Raw genomic sequence first — 27434 nt, 5'->3', positions numbered from 1 at the left:
GGTAAAGCTCACAAATGTGTGAGGGTACCCTTAGAACGGTGGCCCCCTCCTGAGCTTTTTTTCTCACATGAGTCCACACACAGCCTCCAGCAATTTGCCAACATTACCATGTAAATGCTCCTAACAATTTATGGTTCCAGCACCTTCTTTTCCAGGTAAGCAGATCCCAGCAGCTTCTTTTCCACGTAAGCAGATCCCAGCTGTGTCTGTAGATACACCTGTCTCTCCAAATTTGGGGTAGTGTTTTGCCCTGAAACTTCAGTTATTTGATGGGTCCAAGAAAAGCCATTGTTTTTGTTTATCTAGCTTGTTGTTGTTGTTGTAGGAATGGAAGTGGTGACTTCTCATCTGATTACTGTTATGTGCGTCCATGTGAAGAGACCACCACACAGGCTTTGTGTGAGCAATAAAGCTTTTTAATCACCTGGGTGCAGGCAGGCTGAATCCGAAAAAGGAGTCAGCAAAGGGAAATAGGGGTGGGGCAGTTTTATGGGATTTGGGTAGGTAGTGGAAAATTAGACTTAAAGGGGTTTGTTCTCTTGTGGGCAGGGGCAGGGGTCACAAGGTGCTCAGTGGGGAGCTCCTGAGATTCACTGTCCAGGAGAAGGAATGTCACAAGGTCAATTGATCAGTTAGGGTGGGGCAGGAAGAAATCACAATGGTGGAATATCATCAGTTAAGGCAGGAACTGGCTATTTTCACTTCTTTTGTGGTTCTTCAGTTGCTTCAGGCCATTGGATATATATTTGCAGGTCACAGAGTATATGATGGCTTACCTAGGGCTCAGAGGCCTGACATTCCTGTCTTCTTATGTTAATAAGAAAAACAAAACAAAGTAGTGGTGAAGTGTTGGGGTAATGAAAATTTTGGGGGATGGTATGGAGAGATAATGGGCGATGTTTCTCAGGGCTGCTTCAGGTGGGATTAGGGGCAGCATGGGAACCTAGAGTGGGAGAGATTAAACTGGAGAAAGATTTTGGGGTAAAGGGTGGTGTTGTGGGGTTGTTAGAAGGAGCATTTGCCGTATAGAATGATTGGTGATGGCCTGAATGCAGTTTTGTATGAACTGAGAAACTAAACGGAAGACACAAGGTCCAAATAAGAGAAGGAGAAAAACAGGTATTAAAGGACTAAGAATTGGGAGGACCCAAGACATCCAATTAGAGAGTGCCCAAGGGAGTTTAGCATAATTGATTGGTTGGTTAGCGAGTTTTGGGGCTCTATCCTTTAGTTTTTTTATGTTGCCATATACCAGGCCAGATTGATTTAGGTAAAAACAACACTCTTCATTTAAAAATATACAGAGACCTCCTTTTTCAGCAGTGAGTAAATTGAGGCCTCGGCAGTTCTGGAGGACAACTTCAGCTAAAGAGTCAACCTGGGCTTGGAGGACAGATAAAGTTTGTGATATGTCTGTAATACTAGCAGAGAAGTCATTATAGAGGCTGTGGAATGTTGTGACAGAAGTTGATATGCCTGCTATTCAAGTTCCAAGTACAATAGTGGAGGCAGAAAGTTCTAGACCCACAAGTAAAGGGATTACTGGGATGACTCTTTTTGTTGTGTTGGTGTCATGAGGGGTATAGGCAGTTGTTCATTCCCATCTGCAAACTGGATTTTGGGGGTAAGGAAGACTAGAGTACATGTGCCCATCCAGTTGGCAGGTAGGCACATGTAGGTGGAAGAGCCACATAAAAGAAGAGACCTTGTGTCAGGCAGAACTGGAAATGTAAAGCGAAAAGGTGAGAGGGTGTACTGAAAGAGGAGTCCTGCACCCAAAATTCTAGAGCTCCAGCAAGGGCAGCAGCCATTAGAGGTTGTAATGGGGATGGATGGTGCAACTCATAGAGGGAGAGGTTTGGTTTCCATGGTGTATGAGAAAGCACATAGTGTCTATGAGTAACCTTTCACGGCTATTCATAGGGCTGGGTATAAGCAAGCAAAAGGAGGGGATAGGAGGAGATTCAGATGAGCAGGGGGAGGGTAGCCAAGGATGGAGTGAGATGCAGGGTAAGTGTCTTCCTAAACAATAGTGACTGCCAATGTATTTTAGTTTGTCAGTAATGATAGAGGGCTCATCAGTAATGCAAAATTGGAATACTCCCATCTGTTTGGTAATGTGTGTGGCTGGGTTCTGGAGATAGAGTAAAGGAACATTTGGACGGTGGAAGGTTGCCTAAAGGGATTCCAGTAGGCTATTGTCGGGAGATGCATAAAGGAGCAGCAACAGGGATAGTTGTTTGTGTGGTGAGGGGTCCAAATATTTTGGGGGCGGGGGTAGAATTGACATAAGGAGAAAGTTGCCTTTCCTTCTTTCTGGAATAAGCCTCAGTGACCTGCACATATACATCCAGATGGCCTGAAGCAACTAGAGAACTACAAAAGAAGTGAAAACAGTCGGTTCCTGCCTTAACTGATGACATTCCACCATTGTGATTTGTTATTGCCCCACCCGAACTGATCAATTGACCTTGTCACATTCCTTCTCCTGGACAGTGAATCTCAGGAGCTCCCCACTGAGCACCTTGTGACCCCTGCCCCTGTCCACAAGAGAACAACCCCCTTTAAGTCTAATTTTCCACTACCTACCCAAATCCTATAAAACTGCCCCACCCCTATCTCCCTTTGCTGACTCCTTTTTTTGGATTCAACCTGCCTGCACCCAGGTGATTAAAAAGCTTTATTGCTCACAAAAAGCCTGTTTGGTGGTCTCTTCACATGGACATGCATAACATTTGGTGCCAAAGACCTGGGACAGGGGGACTCCTTCAGGAGACTCGTCCCCTGTCCTCACCCTCACTCCGTGAGGAGATCCACCTATGACCTTAGGTCCTCAGACCAGCCAAAGGAACATCTCACCAATTTTAAATTGGGTAAGCGGCCTCTTTTTATTCTCTTCTCCAACCTGTCTTGCTATCCCTCCACCCTTCAATCTCTCCCTTCCTTAATTTTGGTTCCTCTCCCTTTCTGGTAGAGACAGAGGGACACGTTTTATCCATGAACTCAAAACTCCAGCAACAGTCATGGACTTGGGAAGACAGTCTTCCCTTGGTGTTTAATTACTGTGGGGATGCCTGCCTTGATCCTTCACCTTGGTGAGCAGCTACCACCTTCCCTGGGTGGCAAGACCACTTTCCCCCACACCGTGTCTCTATCCTCTCTTTTCTCTCAACTTACCTTTTAACTATGGGCAAACTTCCACCCTCCATTCCTCCTTCTTCTCCCTTAGCCTGTGTTCTCAAGAACTTAAAACCTCTTCAACTCACACCTGACCTAAAACCTAAATGCCTTATTTTCTTCTGCAATACCGCTTGGCCCCAATGCAAACTTGACAATGGTTCTAAATGACCAGAAAATGGCACTTTCGATTTCTCCATCCTACAAGATCTAGATAATTTTTGTTGAAAAATGGGCAAATGGTCTGAGGTGCTTGACATCCAGGCATTCTTTTACACATTGGTCCCTCCCTAGTCTCTGCTGCCAGTGCAACTTGTCCCAAATCCTTCTTCCTTCTCTCCTGTCTGTTCCTTCAGTCTCCACCCCAAGCTCCGAGTCCTTTGAATCCTCCTTTTCTACAAACCCATCTGACATCTCCCATCCTCCCCAGGCTGCTCTTCCCTAGGCCGAGCAAGGTCCCAATTCTTCCTCAGCCTCTGCTCCCTCACCCTATAATCCTTCTATCACTTCCCCTCCTCACACCTGTTCCAGCTTACAGTTTCATTCTGTGACTAGCTCTCCCCAACCTGCCCAACAATTTCCTCTTAGAGAGGTGGCTGGAGCTAAAGGCATAGTCAAGGTTAATGCTCCTTTTTCTTTATCCAGCCTCTCCCAAATCAGTTAGCATTTAGGCTCTTTTTCATCAAATATAAAAACCTAGTCCAGTTAATGGCCTTTTTGGCAAGAACCCTTAGACACTTTACCGCCCTAGACCCAGAGAGGCCAAAAGGCCATCTTATTTTCAATATGCATTTTATTACCCAATCTGCTCCCAACATTAGAAAAAGCTCCAAAAATTATATTCCGGCCCTCAAGCCCCACAATAGGACTTAATTAACCTTGGCTTCAAGGTGTACAATAATAGAGAAGAGGCAGCCAAACAGCAATGTATTTCTGAGTTACAATTACTTGCCTCTGCTGTGTGAGAGAGAAACCCCAGCCACATCTCCAGCACACAAGAACTTCAAAATGCCTAAACCACAGTGGCCAGGCATTCCTCCAGGACCTCCTCCCCCAGGATCTTGCTTCAAATGCTGGAAATCTGGCCACTGGGCCAAAGAATGCCCAGCCTGGGATTCCTCCTAAGCCATGTCCCATCTGTGTGGGGACCCACTGGAAATTGGGCTGTCCAGCTCACCTGGCAGCCACTCCCAGAGACCCTGGAACTCTGGCCCAAGGCGCTCTGACTGACTCCTTCCCAGATCTTCTCAGCTTAGCGGCTGAAGACTGACACTGCCCGATCACCTCAGAAGCCTCCTGGACCATCACAGATGCTTTGGGTAATTCTTACAGTGGAGGGTAAGTCCACCTCCTTCTTAATCAATACGGAGGCTACCCACTCCACATTACCTTCTTTTCAAGGGCCTGTTTCCCTTGCCTCCATAACCGTTGTAGGTATTGACGACCAGGCTTCTAAACCTCTTAAAACTCCCCAACTCTGGTGCCAACTTGAGCAACATTCTTTTATGCACTCCTTTTCAGTTATCCCCACCTGCCCAGCTCCCTTATTAAGTCGAGACATTTAAACTAAATTATCTGCTTCCCTGACTATTCCCAGGTTTTGGCACCAAATGTCATGTGTGTCTGTGTGAAGAGTCTACCAACAGACTTTGTGTGAGCAACAAGGCTGTTTATTCACTTGGGTGCAAGTGGGCTGACTCCTTTCTCGGACTCAGCCCACTTGCACCCAAGTGAATAAACAGCCTTGTTGCTCACACAAAGCCTGTTGATGGACTCTCACAAAGCCTGTTGATGGACTCTCTTCACATAGACGTGCATGACATTTACATATTAGACCTGAAACTGGAAGTCCTCAATTCTTCTATGTTTAACATTTATGAATTGTCTAGGTGAAGATGTAAAGAATTTGGTCAGCCAGTTGAAGATGAATTAAACCAATAAGAACAGTGACAATATAAGGTGGCAAATTTGTGATACTATTAAACTGGATAATGACATGAATTTAACCAAATGTATCATATGAAGGATAACTTTAAGTTCTTGCTTTGGTTTCAAAACATATCTTTCACGGATAGGAAAGAGGAGCGGATCCTTAACAATGACATCCATGGAAATGATGTGGGGCTCTGAGTCATCATTTTGGTTATCATGAGTCAAGAGTGGGGATCAGCTTCCAATATAATTAAAGCATCAGTTTGCCAAAGTGCTCATGTCAGAGGCGTGTGAACCAGAGCAACTGCATCTTAAATAGGAGCTGGGTAAAATGAGGCTGAAACCTACTGAGCTGCATTCTCAGATGGTTAGATGGTTAAGGCTTTCTAAGTCACAGGATGAGATAGGAGGTCAGCACAAAATATAGGTCATAAATACCTTGCTGATAAAACAGGTTGCAGGAAAGGAGCCGGCCAAAACCCACCAAAACTAAACTGTCTATGAGAATGACCTCTGGTCGTCCTCACTACTACGTTCCCACCAGAGCCATGACAGTTTACAAATGCCATGGCAACATCAGGAAGTTACCCTATATGGTCTAAAAAGGGGAGGAATGAATAATCCACCCCTTGTTTAGCATATCATCAAGAAATAACCATACAAATAGGCAACCTGCAGCCCTCAGGGCTGCTCTGTCTATGGAGCAGAGATTCTTTTATTCCTTTACTTTTTAATAAACATGCTTTCACTTTGCCCTGAGGACTTGCCCTGAATTCTTTCTTGAGAGAAATCCAATAACCCTCTCTTAGGGTCTGGATCAGGACCCCTGTCCTGTAACACTTATAGGTATTAAACAAGAAAAAGACCCAATCTCAAATACACTGGGTTAAACCTTTCTTTAATGAAGGACTTCTTAGAAACTTTCATTGCTCAATTTCATCCATGCTTTTTCAAGTGGATAAAGAACCTGTATTATTTTTCAAATTTATTTGACCATAGATCTGTTTTGGAATTCTTGTTCTGGAATTTAACAATTGTGAAAACACTAGGCAAGATACATAACCTCTGAGAATCTTAGTTTGCTTATTTATAGAATGGAAATAATGATTCTTATTTCACAGTCTTGCTGTGAAAATTAAATAAGGATAAGGTTAAAAACACGCCATAGTGCTGGGCAAATAAACAGTGCTGAGTAGATGTTGGTTTTTTTTTTTTTTTTTAAGTTTTTTTTCTATTGATTTCTGGACAAAACCTTTAAAAGGATATTTAGGAATGAGTCCTACTTATTTAGCAACTGGTATGATTTGGGCATCTACCAATGAAAAAGGACATTCGTCCAGGAACAACCCTTGGTTATTGATCCTAATGATGTCAGCAGGGTCCCAAGTGATGGGCAGTTGGTGAGAGAATTAGAACTATGGCTTTTTATCAACTTTAGTAAAACCATTTCCATATTTTAATTCATATTATATCTATCCCAGTATGTATCTGTCCACTATCAGCCTTGTATATAGGCAAATAAGAGTATGTTCAGAGAAGAATGTTTAACGGGGTGAAGATACTCACTATAAAGGTATATGAGGATCTGCTAAAGGAAACAGAGATGTTTATTCCAGAAAAGAGAAGACTTGGGGGAAGGGGGTGGGCATGAAAGCTGTCTTCAAATATCTGTCTTCAAATATTTGATTGTCAGGTGGAAGACAGGCTAGACTCATTCTGTGTGTCTCCAAAGAGTTCAATCAAGAACAATCAACGTGTGAAAGCTTTAGGGCATGAAAGTTCAGCTCTACACAAGTAAAAGTTTTCAGAACTCAGAGTAGTTCAAAGAATAGCTGCCCCCATCAAGTGCTGAATTCCCCATTATTTTAAGATGTTCAAAAAGGCAATAGTCAAATGCCTGGAGTGGATGTTGTAGAGAAGATACAATTACAGTTAGTCAGTTTTATAGACTCAACTGAAAGATCCATTAATCCCTGAGCATCTTTGGTTCTATGACCAAAAGGTGGAGGTTCTTAGTAGTAATTCTCCCACTTCTGTAAACTATATGCATTATGTTGAGTTTATTTCCATCTTTAGCCATAAAAAAGAGAGTTTTAAAATGCCGAGATTTGCCTTAATTCTACACATAAACATATTTTATTTACATATTAATACCAGTTACTTTAGTAAAGAAGGAACCAAAGGAGCATAAGAAAGATTCAGAGACATACAGAGAAAGAAGGATGAGAGAAACCTAGAAAAAGGAGGGAAGCAGGCAGAGAAGTTCTCTTTTATTTTCCTGGCTCCCTTGACTAATCTTCATGGCTTCACTGCTGCCTCATGAAATTTTCCACCTCTATGAAGTCTGGGTTTTTCATCTATAAAAGGAAGCAGTTGGGTGTGATACTTTATTTATTCATTCAACAAACATTTATGAAGTACAAACTTGGTAAGCAGGCACTGTGCTAGCTCTCTGTGTGTGATGCAAAGACACAGGTCTTTGCTCACCCTCAGCTTCTCTAAGCCCATGTCATGTCAATGACAAGACGTCTGTGATCCTGGGCTGTCAGGTGTTGCCTTTGAACAGCTCACAGTTGCATTCAGCCTGAAACGATTTGCTTCAATCATCTCAAATGAATGGCTGGTTGTGAAAGGGCTGTGAAACCTGGAACACACCATCTGCATGCATATTATTATTATCCGAAAGTCTGTGCAGAAGGAGCATGGGGGCTTAGACATGAGAAAGAAAACAAATCACTTTTGAATTGCCACAAATTTCTTCTTAGGAATGACTGTGAGTTCTGATTCCTGCCATTCTCTTACTCCTTTTCCTCTTTTCCCTCAGGATTTTGGATGGAAAAAGTGGCAAGTCACTCCTTAAAATTGGTTACAAAAGTCTGCCCTAGGCATGAATTTTATTCTTAGCTATAAAATCTCATGAGAACATAGCCTGGGAGATGCTACCCATTAAATGATATTTCTTATTGTAGATGGTAAAAATGATCTGTAACCTTTAGGCTTTCTGGCGCGTGTTATTAATTTCTCTCAAAAATGGCCTTTTATAGAGGTTGTGATATTATAAAAAAAGAGCAGAGACCATCCTAATTAAGATAAACTAAAACAACAACAACAACAACACACACACAAAAACACACACACACACAGTGGCCGAATGCATCAGAAAGATAGTCAGTGACTGCCATATTAGTTACCTTTTCTCCCAGGGCTACCATTAAATAGAAAAGCACTACAGAAAAGTTGGCCCCTTATATGGAAGAGGTCTATGTGATTTGGTGAGACAGTGAATTTTGCTATACTTTTAATGAAGTACAGATTTGTGTTTAGGAGCATAGGCTCTGAAGCTGGACTTCTTTGATTCAAATTCTGGCTTTGTCCCTTTCTATATAGATGACCTACGCAAGGAGCTTAAACTTTCCGTCCTTCAATTTTCTCATTTATAAAATGATGAGAATAAGAGTACCTGCCTCAAAAAGTTGTTGTAAAGATTAAAGCGCTATTGTATGAAAAGCCCTTTGACCAATGCTTGACATGTAATAAGTGCTAGATGTGTGTGTTATTATTAGTTATTCTTAGAAGTTTATTGTCACAAGGCTTTAAGCTCTGAAGTAATATGAATGAAAAAAAGTTTTGTCTTCCAAGGGAGTTGCTGTCTTTCATTTATCTTTGGATTGAAAATTATAAAGTGTAGCATTGCTTATTAGGATTTGTACTTGAATCACCTAGGCACTTGTTTATAATGCACATTCTGGTCTGCAACAAAATCAGAATATCTGGGAGGGTAGTCTAGAAATGTGTATTTTAAATGAGATGCCCAGAGGATTCTGAGGCAAATTGGAGTTTGAAGACAATGGAGTAAAGCAAGCATGGCGGTGTCAGCTTAATCACAGCAGCAAGTCAATTTCTGGAGGGTAAATTATACACAAGCCACTGGGCTCTTGGGATATAATCTTATTAAATCCTCACAAGAGGCCTCTGAGGGCAGGTTCTATTATGAGCTCAGTATTTCAGATCAGAAATTGTGGCTTTCACAATATCTGGGTTAAATGATTTGCTCAAGATCTGCTGGTGAGGGGCACATCAGGAATGAAATTGGGTCTACCTGTTCAGAATTGGTATTCCTAAACATTCTGAACATTTTACATCCTGTCAGAACCCAAGCTCCTCCTGTATTGAGGCTTTCTGTTTTGGGGAATGTGACGAATATTCACCTCCAAGTTAGTCAAAGATGACACAGATCCACCTCCACACGAATAATATAATAGCCAATGTATATTTTCCTGAGCAAGGGCTGTCCATAAACAGCCAGGAGGGTGGGTGAAGAGCAAAGGCTGGGAGAACCATCTTCTGTTGGGTCATAGTTTATTTCATTTTCTAACATCAACTCTGCCAGCAGGGGGCGTCTGCTAAATCGACACCACAATTCTATACCGTAGGAAGCTCGATCCTTAGACTCTGAATCCCTAATATTTTTTTTTAAACAGATAGAAACAGATTTATACAGGAAGAATGGAAAATAGGGCAAGGGATATGTTCAGATAAATGTACTGTCACACTCTAATGCTGGAAACCTCTAATTATTGCCAACTCAAAGCATATTTATATAACATAAACCATGAACCAGGTGCTGTGCTTGTCTATACTGAAATGCAAAAATGAATCACACAAAGTCTGCAAAGACCTGACAATATATTAATAAGTGGCACTGTTACTATTATTCACCTCTCAGTAGGTGTCAGGCACTGTACCAGATGATCTACATATATTTTGTCATGCAATTTAATCCTTTTAAAAACTCCACGAGGTAGGCATTTTTCAGATGCCCTGAGGCTCTGAAAATTTAAAAAATTGCCTAAGTTCAGGTAGCTTTTCAGTGGCAGAGCTGAGATTTAATTTGAGGTCTTTCTATTGCAATATAATCTTTTCTGGTAACAAAGTAAGACAATTGCATAAATTATAATGCAAGGCCAAATAATGAGGTATCATTAAAACAACATAAACATAAATTACTAAGGGGGCTCAAAGAAAAGTACAAGTAGAGCCTTTGGGTAAAAGTGTCATGAAGTACATAGTGGAGGATGTAATGTATGAGCTGGGCCTTGAAATGTGGCCCTGGCTTTGGTAGAGACAGTGAGAAGGATCCTAGATGATTGTGAGGAGGCAGGCATTCCACACATAAGGAAATAATAAGCCAAGACATGGAAATGGAAACCATGTTTGGAGATACAAAAGAGTTCACTGTGGCAAGGGTAGAATAAAGGGACTGGACAATTTGGATGATAAACCTAAATAGTAGTTAGATCCTGTTATAAGGAGTTCGTATTTAATATGACAAGCAATGGTAGAAAGGAAAAAGCTGAGTTTTTAAGTGTGTCTGTGTGTGTGTGGGCGGGGTGGGGAGGAATTTGGGCAAGTAGAGAATCTTTAAAAATTTTTTTTTTTATCAAACACTGTGAACCAGACAATGTGCTATCAGATTTATAATAATATCTTAATTATTCTTTTCTGACCATGTTTAGAAGCTTGCTGTCAGAATATATTAATCTGATGGTAGTGGGAATGATGGATGTAGGTGGGGAGAAGGGGATTAGAGATTAAAAGTGGGAGACCAGTTAGATGACTATTACAATGGTGCAGATGAGCAACTCTGAGAGCTTACATTTCAGTTATTGGGTAGATCCCACTGAGTGTGCTGCTCTTCCCACGCTTCTCTGAGTGGCATGACTCCTGAAGAGCATTTCTTGTCTGGCTTCAAGTTCTTGGTGGTGAGTAAGCTAATTATGGAGAATAGGTTTAAAAATCATTGTTCTCCTCATCTAAAATGTCAGTAGAATCTGCACAGCTGTCCAATGTTCCTTTCTTGGATTCAACACAAAATCTTGACAAGAGATCCTGATATATCTGCATTTATTTTACTCACGGAGAGCGTATGAATTTTTCCTACTTATCCTGAGACAAAGTTTACTCAGCTAAATTTTCAAAGATATCCTAGGAGAAATTGTATTTGTTCATAGTCCTATTACTATCACTTTCTTAACAAAAGCAGACTCACAGCAGACTTGCTTTCTCTTTTTTTTCCTTAAGGAAAAATGTGTTTAATTATTTTCTTGCCTTTCTCTTCTGAAAAACAACATGTTGCCTTAACTCCTAGTGACATTCAAAATAGTTGGGGAGGAATGCCGCTGACAGTGATATCACTTTCCTACAGTTCTGCTTCCCCAGGCGGACTGAAAATGCTTTCAAACTACCAAAGAGCGTGTATGCATATATAATTCAAAATTCGCTTTCTGTGGTTTTATAAATACCCATACAAATTCCATTTCTATCTATTTAACACTTATGGAGTCTCCATGAATAGAGAAACCATTCTTTCTATTTAAAATGCATCAAGAAATATCCCATTGTAAGTAAAACAGAATTATAATTGCCTAACTAAAAGCTATAGAGAGCCCAGTCCACTGGGGACATTCCTTTATCCATTTAGGATGATATACTCTTAAAATTATGGCCAACAGAGTGAGATGATTTTATTTTATGGGAATTTAGCCTTTCTTACATGTACAATTGCTCTGCAACAGTTTAAAACACAATTCATTCTCTACTGCATGGATTCTTGTGAGATACAGATCTATAGGCCAAGGTCTACAGAGTCACCCCACTATTTTATACTCTCATAGGATCAGTTTCTACCAAGTCCATGCATTGAGATGTTTGTAGTGGTCACGGGCTGGTGCTCACACACGAATCTCAATCAAAGATGAGTAGGTGAAGCTCTGTTACTTACCTGGGTGTGTATAATTAGAGGGAATAGATGCCACTCACCATTGTTTTCAATGAACCCCTACCACAAGCCATTCTAAAAGATGCCAATGACTGAAGCTTTCCCCAGGACTACAGGAAGGAACAGGACTGAAATCATATTAGACGTGAACTCCATATCAATGGGCTAGTGTTGGGAGCAGGCACATCTCTGCAGCTACACTGCTTCTTACTGAGCAAAAAGAGCTCTTCAGTAATCTAACCCTAGACCATCTCAGAATTTGAATTTTAGAATTTGGCTTGTAAAAAGATCCATGAATATGTAGATGAGGCATTTGTATCTTATTCCTTCAGGAGACTTTCCTTCTCAAATAGCAATAAAAATAATATCATGTATCCACAAGTCTGTACCATCTGCCAGTCCTGTGCTAGGTACCTTGTGCCTATTAACTTTCATTGTTTTGCTGCAAGGTGTGTGTCATCAGCCATTTGAAAAGAAGAAGAAATGAGTCAGGTGGGTTAAGTGACTTTCCAAAGCTACATGACTAGGAGTAATAATAATAGTAATTAACAGTAGTAGTAACAGTAGCACAATAAAAACACATATCGAAAGAACACCTACTATGCCACATTGTGCTAGATGCTTTCCCTGGACTAATTCATTTCATTTTTACAGCAGTCCTAAGAAGTATATCATATTATTATCCACCTTTAACAGATGAGGGATCTGAGTTTGTTAATGTGGTGGGCATCTGCTACCTTTTTGTTTGTTTATTTTGTTTGTTTCCCCTACAGTCTCTCATTTTCTATGCCCATTTTTCTACTCAGTGGTGGACACTGTCCTAGACCTGGACAATTGGAATATTCTATCCTTTCTAGTCACAGCTTCTGGCTCAGGGATTAACTCATATCCCAAACTAGCTCAGTGAGAGCCATCCCAGGGACTTGGGCTGAAATTAATGAGAAAGAAAGGTTCCTTTCTTTTGCATCACTAGTTATCTTGACAATGCAAGCTTAGGGTTGCCAGAGGAATATTTGCCATGACCTAGGCAGAACTTACTTGAGAAAACTCCAATATAAAAGAAAGTAGAACAATGAAAGCGGTGAGAGAGAAAGACAGGCAGAGAAAGAGAGAGAGAGAGAACTTCCCAGAAGCCAGATTAAGTCCCATTTCTGTTTAATCTGTTTTGGACTAAGTCTCTTTCACTGTCAACCAATGAAACATTGCATACAAAAAATGGACACCAAGGATGGGATGCAGATTATGTATCCAAGGATGGGTTGGCTCATTAGAGGAGCAATGGGAAGCAGTACAAATTCACCCATCCCTATTTGTGAAAGCTGATCATAATTACTACAAACTGTCTTCTGGAATCTTGATTCAAACCACTTCCTACTGAAGGTTAAATTTTAGAGACTTGTTAGAAAAATATCAGGATGCTGGAGGGTTTGTGATTTTCTTATACCTTTTATAAACTGTTACAAGTAAGTTTCAGTCAAACCTGGACTGTCAGAAAGCTGAGAGAGAAAATACAACCTTGCAAAGAGAGGTGTTTTCAGTGAACAGAAAGCAATCCAAGATAGTTGAGATTCAAAAATACATATCCTGTAAAAGGCGGAAAAGCTAAGTTTTCTGGCCTTTGCCAGTCCACGAAAATGAAGGCAGAGGCCGGGCAAGGTGGCTCATGCCTGTAATCCCAGCACTTTGGGAGGCCAGGGCGAGCAGATCACAAGGACAGGAGTTTGAGACCAGCCTGACCAACGTGGTGAAACCCTGTCTCTACTAAAAATACAAAAATTAGCTGGGCGTGGTAGTGTGCACCTGTAATTTCAGCTACTCAGCAGGCTGAGGCAGGAGAACTGCTTGAACCCGTGAGGCAAAGGTTGCAGTGAGCCGGGATCTCACCACAGCGCTCTGTCTCAAAAAAAAAAAAAAAAAAAAAAAAAAAGAAAAAGAAAATGAAGGCAGAGAAGCAGGAAACTAGTAATTAGTTTCCTATTACTACTGTAACAAATTACCACAAATTTGGTGACTTAAAAGCAGCACCACCCCATTCAGTTCTGGAGGTGAGAAGTCTAAAATCAAGGTGTTGGCAGGGCTGCACTCCACACAGAGGCTTCAGAGGAAAATATTTCCTTGCCTTTTTTGGCTTCTAGAGCAAAGCTTGTCCAACTCATGGCCTGCAGGCTTCATGCAGCCCAGGACGACTTTGAATGTGACCCAACACAGATTCATAAACTTTCTTAAAACATAAAATTTTTCGTGATTATTTTTCTCTCACTCATCAGCTAGCATTAGTGTATTTTATGTGTGCTCCAAGACAATCCTCCTTCTTCCAGTGTGGCCCAGGGAAGCAAAAAGATTGGACACGCCTATTCCAGAGGCTGTTCACGTTTGTTAGCACATGACCACTTCTCGAATTACTACAACGTCTTGCTTCTGTGTCACATTTTCTACTACTCTCTTTGACTTTCCTGCCTCCCTCTTATTAGAACTCTTGTGATTATTACATTGGATCCCATCCTATAATCCAGGATAATCTCCCCGTCCTTAATTTAATTAATCCCATTTGCAAAGTCCCTTTTACCAGGTAAGGTAACAATTCACAGGTTCTGGGGATTAGGATGTGGACATCTTTGAGGGTGGTCATCATTTAGCCCACAACAGTCAGTTAGAGGCATTAGGGACCCTCAGATCCACCCAGGTACCTCCTAATATGCACTTTCCTTGTGATCAAAAGAGACTGGTCACCTGGTACATAGTTTAAATCTTTGTTTTTGTTTTGTTTTGAGATGGAGTCTCACTCTGTTGCCCAGGCTGGAGTGCAGTGGCACAATCTCAGCTCACTGCAACCTCTACCTCCCAAGTTCAAGCAATTCTCCCCTCTCAGCCTCCTGAGTAGTTGGGACTACAGGCACGTGCCACTACTTCCAGCTAAATTTTGTATTTTTAGTAGAGGTGGGGTTTTATCATGTTGGCCAGGCTGGTCTTGAACTCCTGACCTCAGGTGATCCACCCACCTTGGCCTCCCAAAGTGTTGGGATTACAGGTGTGAACCGTGGAGTCTGACCTTGTTTAAATCTTTGGATCCAAACAAGTACAAAGCCAGTTCTGAACTTACCAGTCAAATTAGCTATTGAATTCAGAGTTTGTGATTCTTTGAATTAAGTTTCTGTAATCTCTAACCCAAACATGACTGATTTGTACACTTGCCCAAGGTCACACAGGAGCAGGCTGAATCTCTCCTGTCACAGCATGGTTTTAGAAAGAAGGCAATCCAAAAATAAAGACACGAATTCCCATAAAAGCTAGGCTATAGGTATGAGGTGCCCGTTGCCATGGGGTAATAGAAATCTAGGAGTAGGAGAGACAATGAATGTGAACTCTCTCAACTTTGCTATGTCCCTGGATTGAGGTACTTGGCAGCCCCGAGGGAACGGAGTGGTTGGAGGCATGTCCTTTGGAGCTAATGACTCTTTACCCTATGAGAGTCACTGATGAGAATGCTCGTTTGTCCTCTATTTGAAGGCGACTCTTAACTGTCAGCACTCTCCCTCCCAGCCTCCACTTCAGCTCATGTTGGCCACAGGGTCCTATATTCAGGGCCACACTCTTCTCTAATCCTCACCAAATACTCAGCCTGTTTCTTCCAGTGCTTTTCTTTAAAATGGTATTAACTGGATCACTAGAAGGCCAGGCTCTAGATGCTAGAGCCACAGAGATATACATTTCCTAAGGTATAAGAAATATTTTATATTTAGAGGGAGAACAGATAATTATCCCCTCCCCTGCCTCCAACATTGAAAAGCATGCTTCTTGTAAGATGCAGTTAAATTTTGAAATTCTGTTACATTAAGCCCTTAATACTCATGAGCTACCCATAGACTTCACTATTGGTTTCCTGGGAGAAACCATTATTTACTTTAGGAAACTGTATCATTAGAATGGCAGCCATTATTCCATTCTTGGCATAAAAGTAAAAGCAAAGCATGAACATGGCACAGGATAATCAATTTAATCTGATTTATACCAGGTGGCAGGCAATTATTGTTTTGTGAAATAAAATATATGGCTGTTGATTGATTTTATTGTGTTATGATAGTCTATATTTCTGTAACAGTTCACTTTAGCTGGGACGGCCCTTCAATTTGGAATTTTAATCCCTGAAGTGAACCAATTGGGATGATCCTGTCTCCTCAGGCTTGTTTAGGGTTGCACATTCCCTGGGGCATTGCTCTATTCCTTATAGAAAATTCTATGAGTTATTGGTAGGATTGTGACTGTTGTATGTCCATCTGACTAGGCTAAACTAAATTTCCCTGAATTTTCTTTCCTGAATGTTTCCTGAAAAAGAAACGTGAGCCAAAGTAAACATTGTTCTCTGAGCTTGGTGGGGGGGAAGTGAAGCAGCTATTTTGTAGCTGGTACACGCTGCTGCCCGTCTGCTGCCTCACCTGGTGCATGGGCAGCAGCTGGGCCTGCAACTTTTCCACCTCCCTGGACCTTCCCCCAGCTTCTATGATCCTGGGCCCAGCTTCTTTGGGAGGGCATTCCAACCACTAAGGTCAGAGGCACTGAGAGCCGATGCGGGTTTCAGTTTGCCCCCGTGTGTCCAGCTTATACCTGGGAACCCAGTTTGTTCTTGCTCTCCCTCTTTATGTTTCTATCCATCATCCCTTCCCAAATTCCTGCCCTGCAGACTTCAGGCTCCAGCATCAAATGCAACAGCAGACATATAGAGGCAGCTTCACTGGCACCCACTATTGTGTAAAGTCAAATCCCTTCTGATTGATCAATCAATTGATCGATCGATAGATGGATTGCTCCATCTCTTAGTGGTTCTGCCTTTCCGTTTCAACCCTAATTGAAACTATACCCCTGTCCCAACTATGTAAGTTAATGTTTGTTTAAGATTAACTTCAAGCTGCCAGGATCAACATTTTTCTTTTAAATGTATTTCTTGTTTTTATTCAGTGCTCTGTGACCATCTCTTAGCCATAACATTAGCTTGTGGCTTGGCTTTTCACATATGATTAAGATTAAAGATCAAGATTTTATGACTTTTCCCCAAATCCTGATTCTGGACCTAAGATAGCCTTAACATTAAGCATTTGGTATTGGACAAATGGAATGTGAATATTTACATAATTTTGTTTTGATTCTTTATATTCTTATATGAAAATCTTTTCATTATCTTTTTTTGGCTTTAGATTTAATAATGGTTACATTTGTACAATGTCCTTTAGCATTAAGAATAATAACTAGGGGCCAGGTGTGGTGGCTCATGCCTGTAATCCCAGCACTTTGGGAGGCCAAGGCGGGCAGATCACCTGAGGCCAGGAGTTCGAGACCAGCCTGACCAACATGGAGAAATCCTCCCCACTACTAAAAATACAAAAATTAGCCAGGCATCAAGGCGCATGCCTGTAATCCCAGCTAGTCAGGAGGCTGAGGCAGGAGAATCTCTTGAACTGGGGAGGCAGAGGTTGCAGTGAGCCGAGATTGTGCCACTGTACCCCAGCCTAGGTGACAAGAGCGAAATTATTCTAAGGAAAAAGCCACAAGATCCAGTAAACTACATAAAATAAAACAGTCATGTTTCATACAGTGAACGTTCTGCAATTGTATTTGAAGTAAGGAATGATAGTGCAAATTCTAACATACTTTCTAAGTCATAGGTTGTTACAAATAATGGGGGACAACTTACCTCTTTATGAACAAAATAGCCTATTTTTTATCTAGTAGTTAGACTCATCTTGTTGCTAAATGTGTCTCATGTTGCCATCTACTTCTAGGAAAAAATAATACATGTTACAAACCATTTACCCAAACTTCATTATTCCCTAGGGCAGCATAAAAGCATGTTTTTAAATAAATGTAAACACATGATTAGCCAAGGATGACAGAACTCTGGATCATTTCTCTATCTTTCCAAATCTGAAATAATTTTAAGGCCATAAAAAATGTCACAGCATGGTTTTAGAAAGAAGGCAATCCAAAAATAAAGACACGAATTCCCATAAAAGCTAGGCTATAGGTATGAGGTGCCCGTTGCCATGGGGTAATAGAAATCTAGGAGCAGGAGAGACAATGAATCTGAACTCTCTCAACTTTGCTATGTCCCTGGATTGAGGTACTTGGCAGGCCCGAGGGAACGGAGTGGTTGGAGGCATGTCCTTTGGAGCTAATGTATTTCTATATTTCTGTGTTTATTGCAGGGCATTTGGTTGAATTAGTGCCACTTCCTGCCCTAAGGATCTCACAATCTAGTATGTCCCCGTTTGTTCCTAAGCTTGGTCTTAGTTTCTGCATTCTCCCATATGATTCCACTCAATATTTTCTCAACAGTAAGCTTGTGGTTGAATTCCTTGGGAGGACACTCCCGGAACACCATCCTCAGCAGCTGCAGTGTGTCTCTGGGGCAGGTCTTGAGACTGCCTTAGGCTCTCTGCTGCCCTCTCCTGGCCACAACTGTCTCTACTGCCAAGGTGCTAATGCCGAACCACTGTGGGATCTCTGGTCCAAGGAAACGTCTGCACACAGGCCAGGGCTGGCGCTTAGCTTCATCTGTGCTGCAAACTCTCATCAGTAGGCTTGCTGGCTCTGTGACCTTACTAGCTGAGCTCCTTAATCTCTCTGCACTTCATTTTTCTAGTCTATAAAATGGAGATAACAACAGCACCTACCTCAGAAGACTGTTATGAAGATTAAGTGTATTACTATTTATGAGTCAATTAGGACAGTAGCTTGCACATAATAAGTGTGATATGAGCGTTTGTTAAAACAGTTAAACAATCAAACAAACATAGAATTAGTGTGCTGACTAGAGAACAGCTGGTGATGACGGGGGAGGGAGATCTAGGATCTATTAGAGATGTCTTCCAAGGACAAGGGAGAGGGGATTCTACAAGAGTGAGGTGTTGCCCCTGATATAGACCTGAATGGGCTCAGCCCTAGACACAATTTGAAAGGTGATATGCTTACTACAACTTTTCAACACCTATTCTTCTTCTCTTTAAAAATGGTCTGAAATTTATTCTCTTGGGGATAAAATTTATTGTATATATTGTATATATAATATAATTCTTGTTATGTATGTGTATATATATAATTATTTGTGTATATATGTGTATATATATATATATAAAATTATTTTTATTGGGTGCTACTATTTCAAGCCAGATGCTAAGTGCCGGGGACACATGTAAGCAAGTTAAAATGGCCCCTGGCCAGATGAAGCTTAGATCGTAGTTGGTGAAACAGACATTACAGAGATAATTGTGCAGTTGCTTATTTAGTTACAACCATGAAGAATATTCTGAAGGGCAAAGACAATGTGTAACAGAGTCCTGTTTTAATCCTGTGGGTTAGGGATAGTGTAGTTAAAGAGATGATATTTAAGCTTAAAAACAGAATTTAGGGAAGTTGTTTAGCCCAGGGGCTTGGGCTTGAGGAAGAGAAGGGCATTTCACATAGAAGGAGCTGTGTGGGCAAAGGCTCTGGAACCATTTTGTACTATGAGAAATCCAAAAAAGAAAAAGACTCAAAAAGGAAGGGGTGGTCAGTAGCAGTCATTTAACATAATCACCTGTTTCTCCCAAGGGCAGATTGCATTGGTCCTCTACATTTTACCAGCATTATGTAATATCAGTACGGAATAGAGAGGATTGTAATTCTGATTGGGGGAGGAGAAAACTTCATGGCGATAATTTTATTAGGGTTTTAAAGGATGGGTTGGGCTTCAGCGGACATAAACTAGAGGATAAGAAGCTATAGACTAAGTAAATTACTCTGAAATTATGAAACCTTTGGTATTAGCAAGTTGGTAGAATTTGTTTTTTCATAGGTCCCTTCTCCAGCCTGCTGAAAGCACACCATGAAATCTGCAGCCAGAACCATTTACAGTAAAGTTGTCCTGTTTATAGGTTTTTTTGATAAGCTGTTTTATTTTTTAATAAATAAGAAACAATGCCATTGTCCTTTACAAAATAGCTGAGGTTTTACTTGAACAAAATCTGTTTGGAAATGTTAAGCTGGTTACACAGAACTAATATGCCTCAAGGTGGTCATTCTCTCTGGATTAAAGCTGTGGGACAATTGTGGCTCCTGTTACAGGGAAAATTACAATGGGCCATTATGAAAAGGGACAAAAATCTCTGTTCCCAGAGGGGGACTGACAAGCTGAAAGTCCCTCTCTACATGCCAACACAAAAGCCTGATTGCTTCAGATTGTTTGTTTATGTAAATCAAAAGGATGCCTTTAACTCTGCCAGGGAACTGGCAAGCAACAAAGAAGGTGGTGATTGGCTGGATTCTTGCTCATGGCTCCTGGCAGATCTGACAAATCCTCTTGCTTTTGCTCTAATCTCTGTCTGGATACTTTTAGGAAAAGAACCTTGTTATTACGTACTAAAGTGAATAATTTGTGCTCTTAGAGTAGGGGTTGGAACTATAGGACTTGAAGGCAAGAGCAGGTATCTTATCAAGGATCTACTAACTCAGTTTCCCTAAAGCTCTCTCTCCAGATCGGATTCAACCGCACATCATGACAGATGTTCCAGCTACATTTACCCAGGCTGAGTGTAATGGGGATAAACCACCTGAAAACGGTCAACAACCAATCACTAAAATCAGTGAGGAATTGACTGATGTGGACAGCCCCCTGCCACACTACAGGGTAGAACCCAGTCTGGAAGGTGCACCCACCAAAGGAAGTCAGGAGGAAAGAAGAAAATTACAAGGGAACATGCTGCTCAACTCATCCATGGAGGAGAAAATTCTAAAAGGTAAACTGTTTCCCTTCTCCTTAATTTTCTTGTTTTGACTTATAAATTTACCCTGGATTTTTTTGATAAACTATTATCGGAATGAGCTGGACACCCCAAAAATGTAGCCCTTTATTCTACTACGCATAGTATAAGGATTAAACCTCTGCCTCTGGTGAAATCCAGGCTGGTCTATTTGACAGCTGTGACCCCAGACAACTTTCTGTCTCCCGAAGCCTGAGTTTTTTCACTAGAGGAAGGCAGAATAATAATAATAACTACAAGTGTAGGGTAAGTATTGGCTAAATGTTAACTACTGTTATTTATTATGATTATGGACAGCCCCATATTATTTGAACAAAGAGAATTCAAACTTTTAAAATTTCCATCTAAATATAACTGAAGTTCTCTGAATTTATGGTTCTATATCTTATAGATATATATATACCTTATATAAATATTAAAGGAGAGATTACAGTCAATAAAGTGATCATTAAGTAAATAAATTGAATTGATAAAGAATGAATCTGAAGAGTGAAATAGTAAATTTTAGTGATCAGATTTAAAATTAAAGACATCTACCTAGAGTTTAAATTGATAACTTATTAACTGTTGAACAATAAATATTTTAAATGTTAAAATACTGATTTTAGATTTTTTTCTAGAAAACCCAGAAGAGAAACTCTTTATTGTTCATAAGGCTATCACAGATCTTTCTCTCCAAGAAACTAGTGCTGATGAAATGACATTCAGAGAAGGTAACAGGAACTACAGTTTTGTACACAGAAATTGTTTGACTGAATATGGATGACAGTCTTTCCATGAAATGTTGCTTGAACGTGGGGTTGACACAGCAATCCAGGCAATGACTTCAAATTTTCAAAGCTGCTGTAGGCAGATAAGAGAGTCTTAACTTATCTGTGGGTTCCACCTTATAAAGCATTCCAGACTGTTCAAGGCTGAGGCTGCATGGATTGGCATAGTTGATTGGCATACCAACATGATATCTATCTCTTAAGTTAGTCCACTGAGTCAACCCTACTTTTTGATTTGGTGTGTCCAAATCTGTGTGTGCACCTTGTGAAAGGTAAATGTTTCAAAAGCGGGTCTTTCCTAAAAGTCTACAATTAACATACAGCTTTTTTTTTCTTTTTGAGACGGAGTGTCACTCTTGTTGCCCAGGCTGGAGTGCAATGGTGCAATCTCGGCTCACTGCAACCTCTGCCTCCAGGGTTCAAGCGATTCTCCTGCCTCAGCTTCCTGAGTAACTGGGATTACAGGCACCCGCCACCACGCCCAGCTATTTGTGTGTGTGTGTGTGTGTGTGTGTGTGTGTGTGTGTGTGTATTTTTAGTAGAGACGGAGTTTCACCATGTTGGCCAGGCTGGTCTTGAACTCCTGACCTCAGTTGATCCACCCGCCTTGGCCTCCCAAAGTGCTGGGGGTTACAGGCGTGAGCCACTGCACCCAGCCAACATACAGTTTAAAGTAATCTCATGAAATGATTTACTTTATAGGCCTCTAATGTAAGTACAAAATTCTTAGCTATTTCACGTCAAAGAAAGACAGGGTGATAAAGTTAATTTTAATTGTGTTCTTTAAGAAAATGGAAGAATAAAACGAACATTGAAGTGATTATGTTAAATTTTAAATAAACTTAATAGACTAAGAGACACAAAATCCTTTAGATTTTTCTAAGACACCTACATTTAAACAGTTTCCAAATAAAGTGTAGGATAAAATCTACTAATTAATCATTTCTTTCCTCTCTTGCAGCCATACACATCTTATGTCAAATTGAAGTCAGCTTGCTAAACCTCACCAATTTAGCTTTGTTAGGACTTCAACAGGCAAAATATTGAAGAGACTATTGGTTGAAATATTAGAACATCACATAAAATAGTAGATGTCAAGGAGGACAGGAATGTGATTGGCTATTTCCTACATCTGCTCCCTTTGCCTGAACACCTCTCATACTATGTCTGCTTAGCAATGTAGCAACACTTAGGAAATATGTAGCAAGCAATAGACAGTGTCAAGCTGTCACATTACCAGAGATAATTTTTAAGACTTAAGGCTTCACAATATGAACTAAATAACTTCTTTGCCCTAATTTTTCTGCTTCCAATGTAACAAGCTCTCAGAGGCAGAATCTCAACCTCCTATCATCTAGAGCCCCTTTCAAATGTTTGGTCAGGAGTCCATTGCAGGTAACAGTTGTCCAGATCTTTCATTTTCATCAAATGGAGAATGAAAGCACGCTGTAGTTTTCAGCTAGATGGTCTCGCTGGTTAAGTTTTCCCTCAATGTATCCATTCCTGTTTGATGGAGTATGTTTTTCCTCCATAATAGAGGCACAGATTTTGGTGTCTTTTATCTTCACAGTGGCAAACAGCTATAAAATCTTCAAAAAGAATGTTACTGGATTAAAACATATAAAGATGCTAAAAATATTGAGGAAAAACTATAATTTAAATTCAAGGAGTAATTTTATATGTGACAATCTCATGGCTGAGTCATGAATATAAACAAAATATCACTTACTTTGGTTCTTGTGGAAAACAAAATAAAATAAAACAAAGCATAAGATTATGGCAAACATTCTAATGTGTATTTATGGATAATGTTAGGAACATTGACGGGACACTAGCAACCTGATAGCCGCTGTGTGTAACAAATTAGGGTGATCACCCATCTTTACTTCTATCTCTGTAAGTTTACTATGTATTCCCTAGAATGAGAAAACAACAAAAAAATAAAAAGAGAACTAAACACCTTGGATGAAAATGGACTTGTGAACATCTTTCAGAGAGAGTGGAATATTGTGGAGGAAAAAGACAAAGAGGAACATTGCCTCTCACCTTACTTATAGACTCTCATGGTGTCAAAAGAAAATGGTGAACTCGGGCCTGACAAGGGGTGTAACCCAGACAGATTTCGGAGTTGTGTACACCACAGACTGAAACTTCCCACAGAAGCCTTGCAGGGGTGAAGGCTCAGAGAACAACCTCAGCTTCTTTATAATTAATTCTTACCATGTTCAATAAATATTGTTAAGGGTATGCTGGTATGATCTAGCTGTTTGAAAAGTGACCAGACATGGACAGTCATCATTTTCAGTATTGGAAATGAGGATTTTTTTCTTTCTGAAATATTTTTCTAATTTTCCTTGAGGTGTGAGTGTGTGTGTGTGTGTTTGTGCGCGTGTGTGTGTATGTGTGAGAAAAAGATAAGTCCAAACAATTCCTTTTACATGTGCACGTATCCAGTTGTGACTGGCTAGACAAGAATTTTTTTTTAAGTGTGTCTCAGGGAATACCAGTCTCGCTAAATACAGTAGTCCACAACAGAGTTCTATAGAAAAATGAAGTTAGGTTGTTGACTTTCTTACAGATTTACAATACTCATTAGCATTTCAAAGGCTTGTAAAAATTCTGAAGATGCTTATTTAACTGTATTTAATGCAGTGTTTTTGAAACTAATTTGGCTGTGTAGCCTGTTTGTGCAAAACATATTGGTAACCCACAGAATCATATCCCATAAAACATGTGTTGGGAAGTGATTAGCAAGAAAAATTATTTGGAGAATAACAGGCTAATGGCTGGGTATTTTGGAATCTCTACACATCTCATCTACCAATTGATTTTGCTACAGGGCATCAGTGGGAGAAGATTCCTCTGAGTGGCAGTAACCAGGAAATAAGAAGACAGAAGGAAAGGATTACTGAGCAACCTCTCAAAGAGGAAGAAGATGAGGACAGGAAGAACAAAGGTCACCAGGCAGCTGAAATTGAATGGCTGGGATTTCGAAAACCTAGCCAAGCTGACATGTTACATTCTAAACATGATGAGGAGCAGAAGGTTTGGGATGAAGAAATTGATGATGATGATGATGATAATTGCAATGATGATGAAGATGAAGTTCGAGTGATAGAATTTAAGAAAAAACATGAAGAGGTTTCTCAATTTAAAGAGGAAGGTGATGCAAGTGAGGACTCCCCACTGAGCAGTGCCAGTTCCCAAGCTGTGACACCTGATGAGCAGCCAACCTTAGGGAAGAAGAGTGATATCTCCAGAAATGCTTATTCCAGATACAATACAATATCCTATCGAAAAATCAGAAAGGGAAATACCAAGCAAAGAATTGATGAATTCGAGTCTATGATGCATTTATAAACTAACGGGAACTGAGAAATTCTCATGCCCACTAAAGGAAAAGCTAATTCTATTGTCCCAGGGTGCATATTTCTATGCCCTATTTGAGTTATCACCTGGAGGGAGGTGGGAGTTGACTCTCTTTTTCACTGTAGAATAATGTGGAAATAACCCTAGATAAAATTCAGTCTGATAACCTCAAATCAAAAAGCTTTAAATAAATTCTTGGGCATTTGTCTTTTAAAACTTCACTAATATAGCATTGTGCGATAAGCACTAAGCACTCAGTCCCCTGGGGGAGTCTGGCATAATTTGGCTATAAATGTAGCAATGCTTGGAAGGGTAGTCATCAAATGAGACTATTTGAGGGGACTATTTGAAATGATTCCTGTATTTCTTTTGGTATCTTTCTTCCTGTACATTGGAGTATGGAAAGTCTGGTATTAAAACCTCTCTTACTTTTAAACTTGGTTTTACAGACTCTGGCAATAAGCCTTCTAAAATTCCGTGCCTTTTCTATTATCACCAAACAATATTTTAAGTGGCTTTCCTTGGCATCTACAGAGAAAAAATTCTATAGCCCTCCTTCCTAGGTGTTACCATTCACTGAATCTTCTCACGGAGGGAGATGAGCAATTGTCAGTCAGGATAATTCTGTTTGCTAAATGTTGCCTTTATGCTTTCAAACTGAATTAAACCCATTGTGAGGTTGACACTGGGAGGGGCTAGAAGATTGGTGGGCAGCAGACTAAAGAGTTATGTTGGATAGTTTTATTTCTGTGGCTGAAAATAAAATCTTGTCTAGCACAGTTAAAGTCATTAAAAATAAAAATGACAGCTTTAGCACAATTTTAAGAAAATGCCCCTCTCTATTACCACATTTTCTCTTATTAACAGTATCTCAGAATAATTTTCTTTCCTTAGAAACCTGAGACAACGCTAGTCATAACTGTACTAGTTACTATGAAAATGGAAATAATTATCTTAGAATATTTTCAAAGTAGAGCGTGAGCATGTATTTTTAGTGAGAGAGCTCTGATAGTTGTTGGGAATATATAATTTACTGGACCTCAGCCCAAATCAAGATGCTTAAAATTGTACTTGTGGAGCTTCACTCAAACCAATGTGTCAAATAACGTATTGAATATTTATGAAAAGAGAGACTATATTTATATTCTTAGATAGTTTGTTCCACAATTTTTCATTTCATGCTTCCATATATATTACCCTGAACTTTCTATCACCACAGATAAAGATTTTGTTTTGCCCTGCAAATAAAAAGACAATTCCTTATTGTCTGAATGTAATACAGTCTTCATTGTACTATTCAACCCTTTGTTTCTTTCTTTTTCATTTTGTGAAAAACTCTGGGTTAGTCCTCTTAGATGACTGCCTATTTATGTGTAACATAAATCCCACATATTCTAATGACAACTTCTTTAATCCTTCTGGGTCATATATTATATTTCCATAGTATCACATACTATTATTTAGTTGTTTACAAGACTCCAATTTGAATTCAGGATTACAGTGCTCCTTTTATTCTTTCAAACAGATAACATAAAAGTTCTGTTACCCTCATTCTATACAACCTATGGATTTCATGTGTTACATATCAATTTCCAGAATAAAGTGAGGGAAATCAGGTCTTTATTAATAAAGTTAGGGAGAAGATTGATGCAATAGGACAATTTCCAGTTTAATTTAGATCCTCTAATCTTTCTACATGGACAACCTGTTTTCTTTTCTGGGTTACTGTTAACCCCTACAATTTTCGACTTAACTTCAAAACACAGTATTGTGTTATCTATCACATAACAGGACCATGTTTTTAACCTACCATCAAGAGCCTGTATTTTGAGTTATTCCAACAGCGATGATGGATTCCTGTAGAACTAGAGGTGGGTGACCTATGGTTATGTGGCACGGCAATGCAAGTAGCTCTTAAGGGACTCTAATATATGCTAACGCTGGTCCTCTTAGCTCTGTGCTCTCACCAGACAATGAATGAACTATGAAACATTTAGTCAACAGAAACTATTTTAGGGTATGTTTAGTTGGTAAATGCTTCATGTTCATGGATGACACAATGTTTTTGCAAAAAAAACCCTGAAACTATTCTTTGGCATTGGTGTCCATGGCCCTATACCGCCATCTTACATGAAAGCCACAGAGTTGAAAGCCAGAGTTAAGTGACCTCAGGTAACATAATGGTGATGGTTGGCCATCTAAGTCTTTGTAAACTAGGAAAGACAAAGGTCTGATTCAGATTGCGTGGGGGATTTTTAACATATTTGAAACTCAGGGGGAACATGATTAAGAACACAAACTGGTGGCTACACGTGAAGGTTTACTTGAGCTTTTGTGATTCAAAGTTCAGGGGTGGTAAGGACTCTGGTACCAGGGAAGAGGGAGAATTAATTTATTGTGCAAATGCTGGTATTTCTTACATGACTTTTTGTTTTCCTCTGTTGCTAGATAAATAGAAACTAATAAAAGCTCTATTTCTCTGCCAATATAAAATCTACCTTTCATATAATGCTACATTGAAGGCACAGAATTTGCTAGCAGCTCTCTCTCCCCCTACCTACCAATCTATCCACAATTTAAATAAAGAACTGCTGTGTCTGACTTACTCTTCGATAAAAG

The 27434-nt window shown here is 40.0% G+C and overlaps 1 protein-coding gene across 2 annotated transcripts; it reads left to right on the top strand.

The window, feature by feature from the left end:
- On the top strand, nt 1-27434 carry ERMN (ermin). 2 transcript variants are annotated; one of them, XM_024242983.2, is made up of 4 exons: nt 1-155; nt 20380-20652; nt 21297-21389; nt 24286-27426. In XM_024242983.2, exons 1-4 carry the CDS (start codon nt 131-133, stop codon nt 24804-24806), a joined length of 912 nt encoding a protein of 303 aa, XP_024098751.1. In that variant the 5' UTR covers nt 1-130; the 3' UTR covers nt 24807-27426.

The sequence above is a fragment of the Pongo abelii genome, chromosome 11 (assembly GCF_028885655.2).
Source record: "Pongo abelii isolate AG06213 chromosome 11, NHGRI_mPonAbe1-v2.0_pri, whole genome shotgun sequence".
Taxonomy (NCBI): Eukaryota; Metazoa; Chordata; class Mammalia; order Primates; family Hominidae; genus Pongo; species Pongo abelii.
The sequence above is the reverse complement of the archived record's forward strand: the minus strand, read 5'-3'. Positions and strand labels throughout refer to the sequence as shown.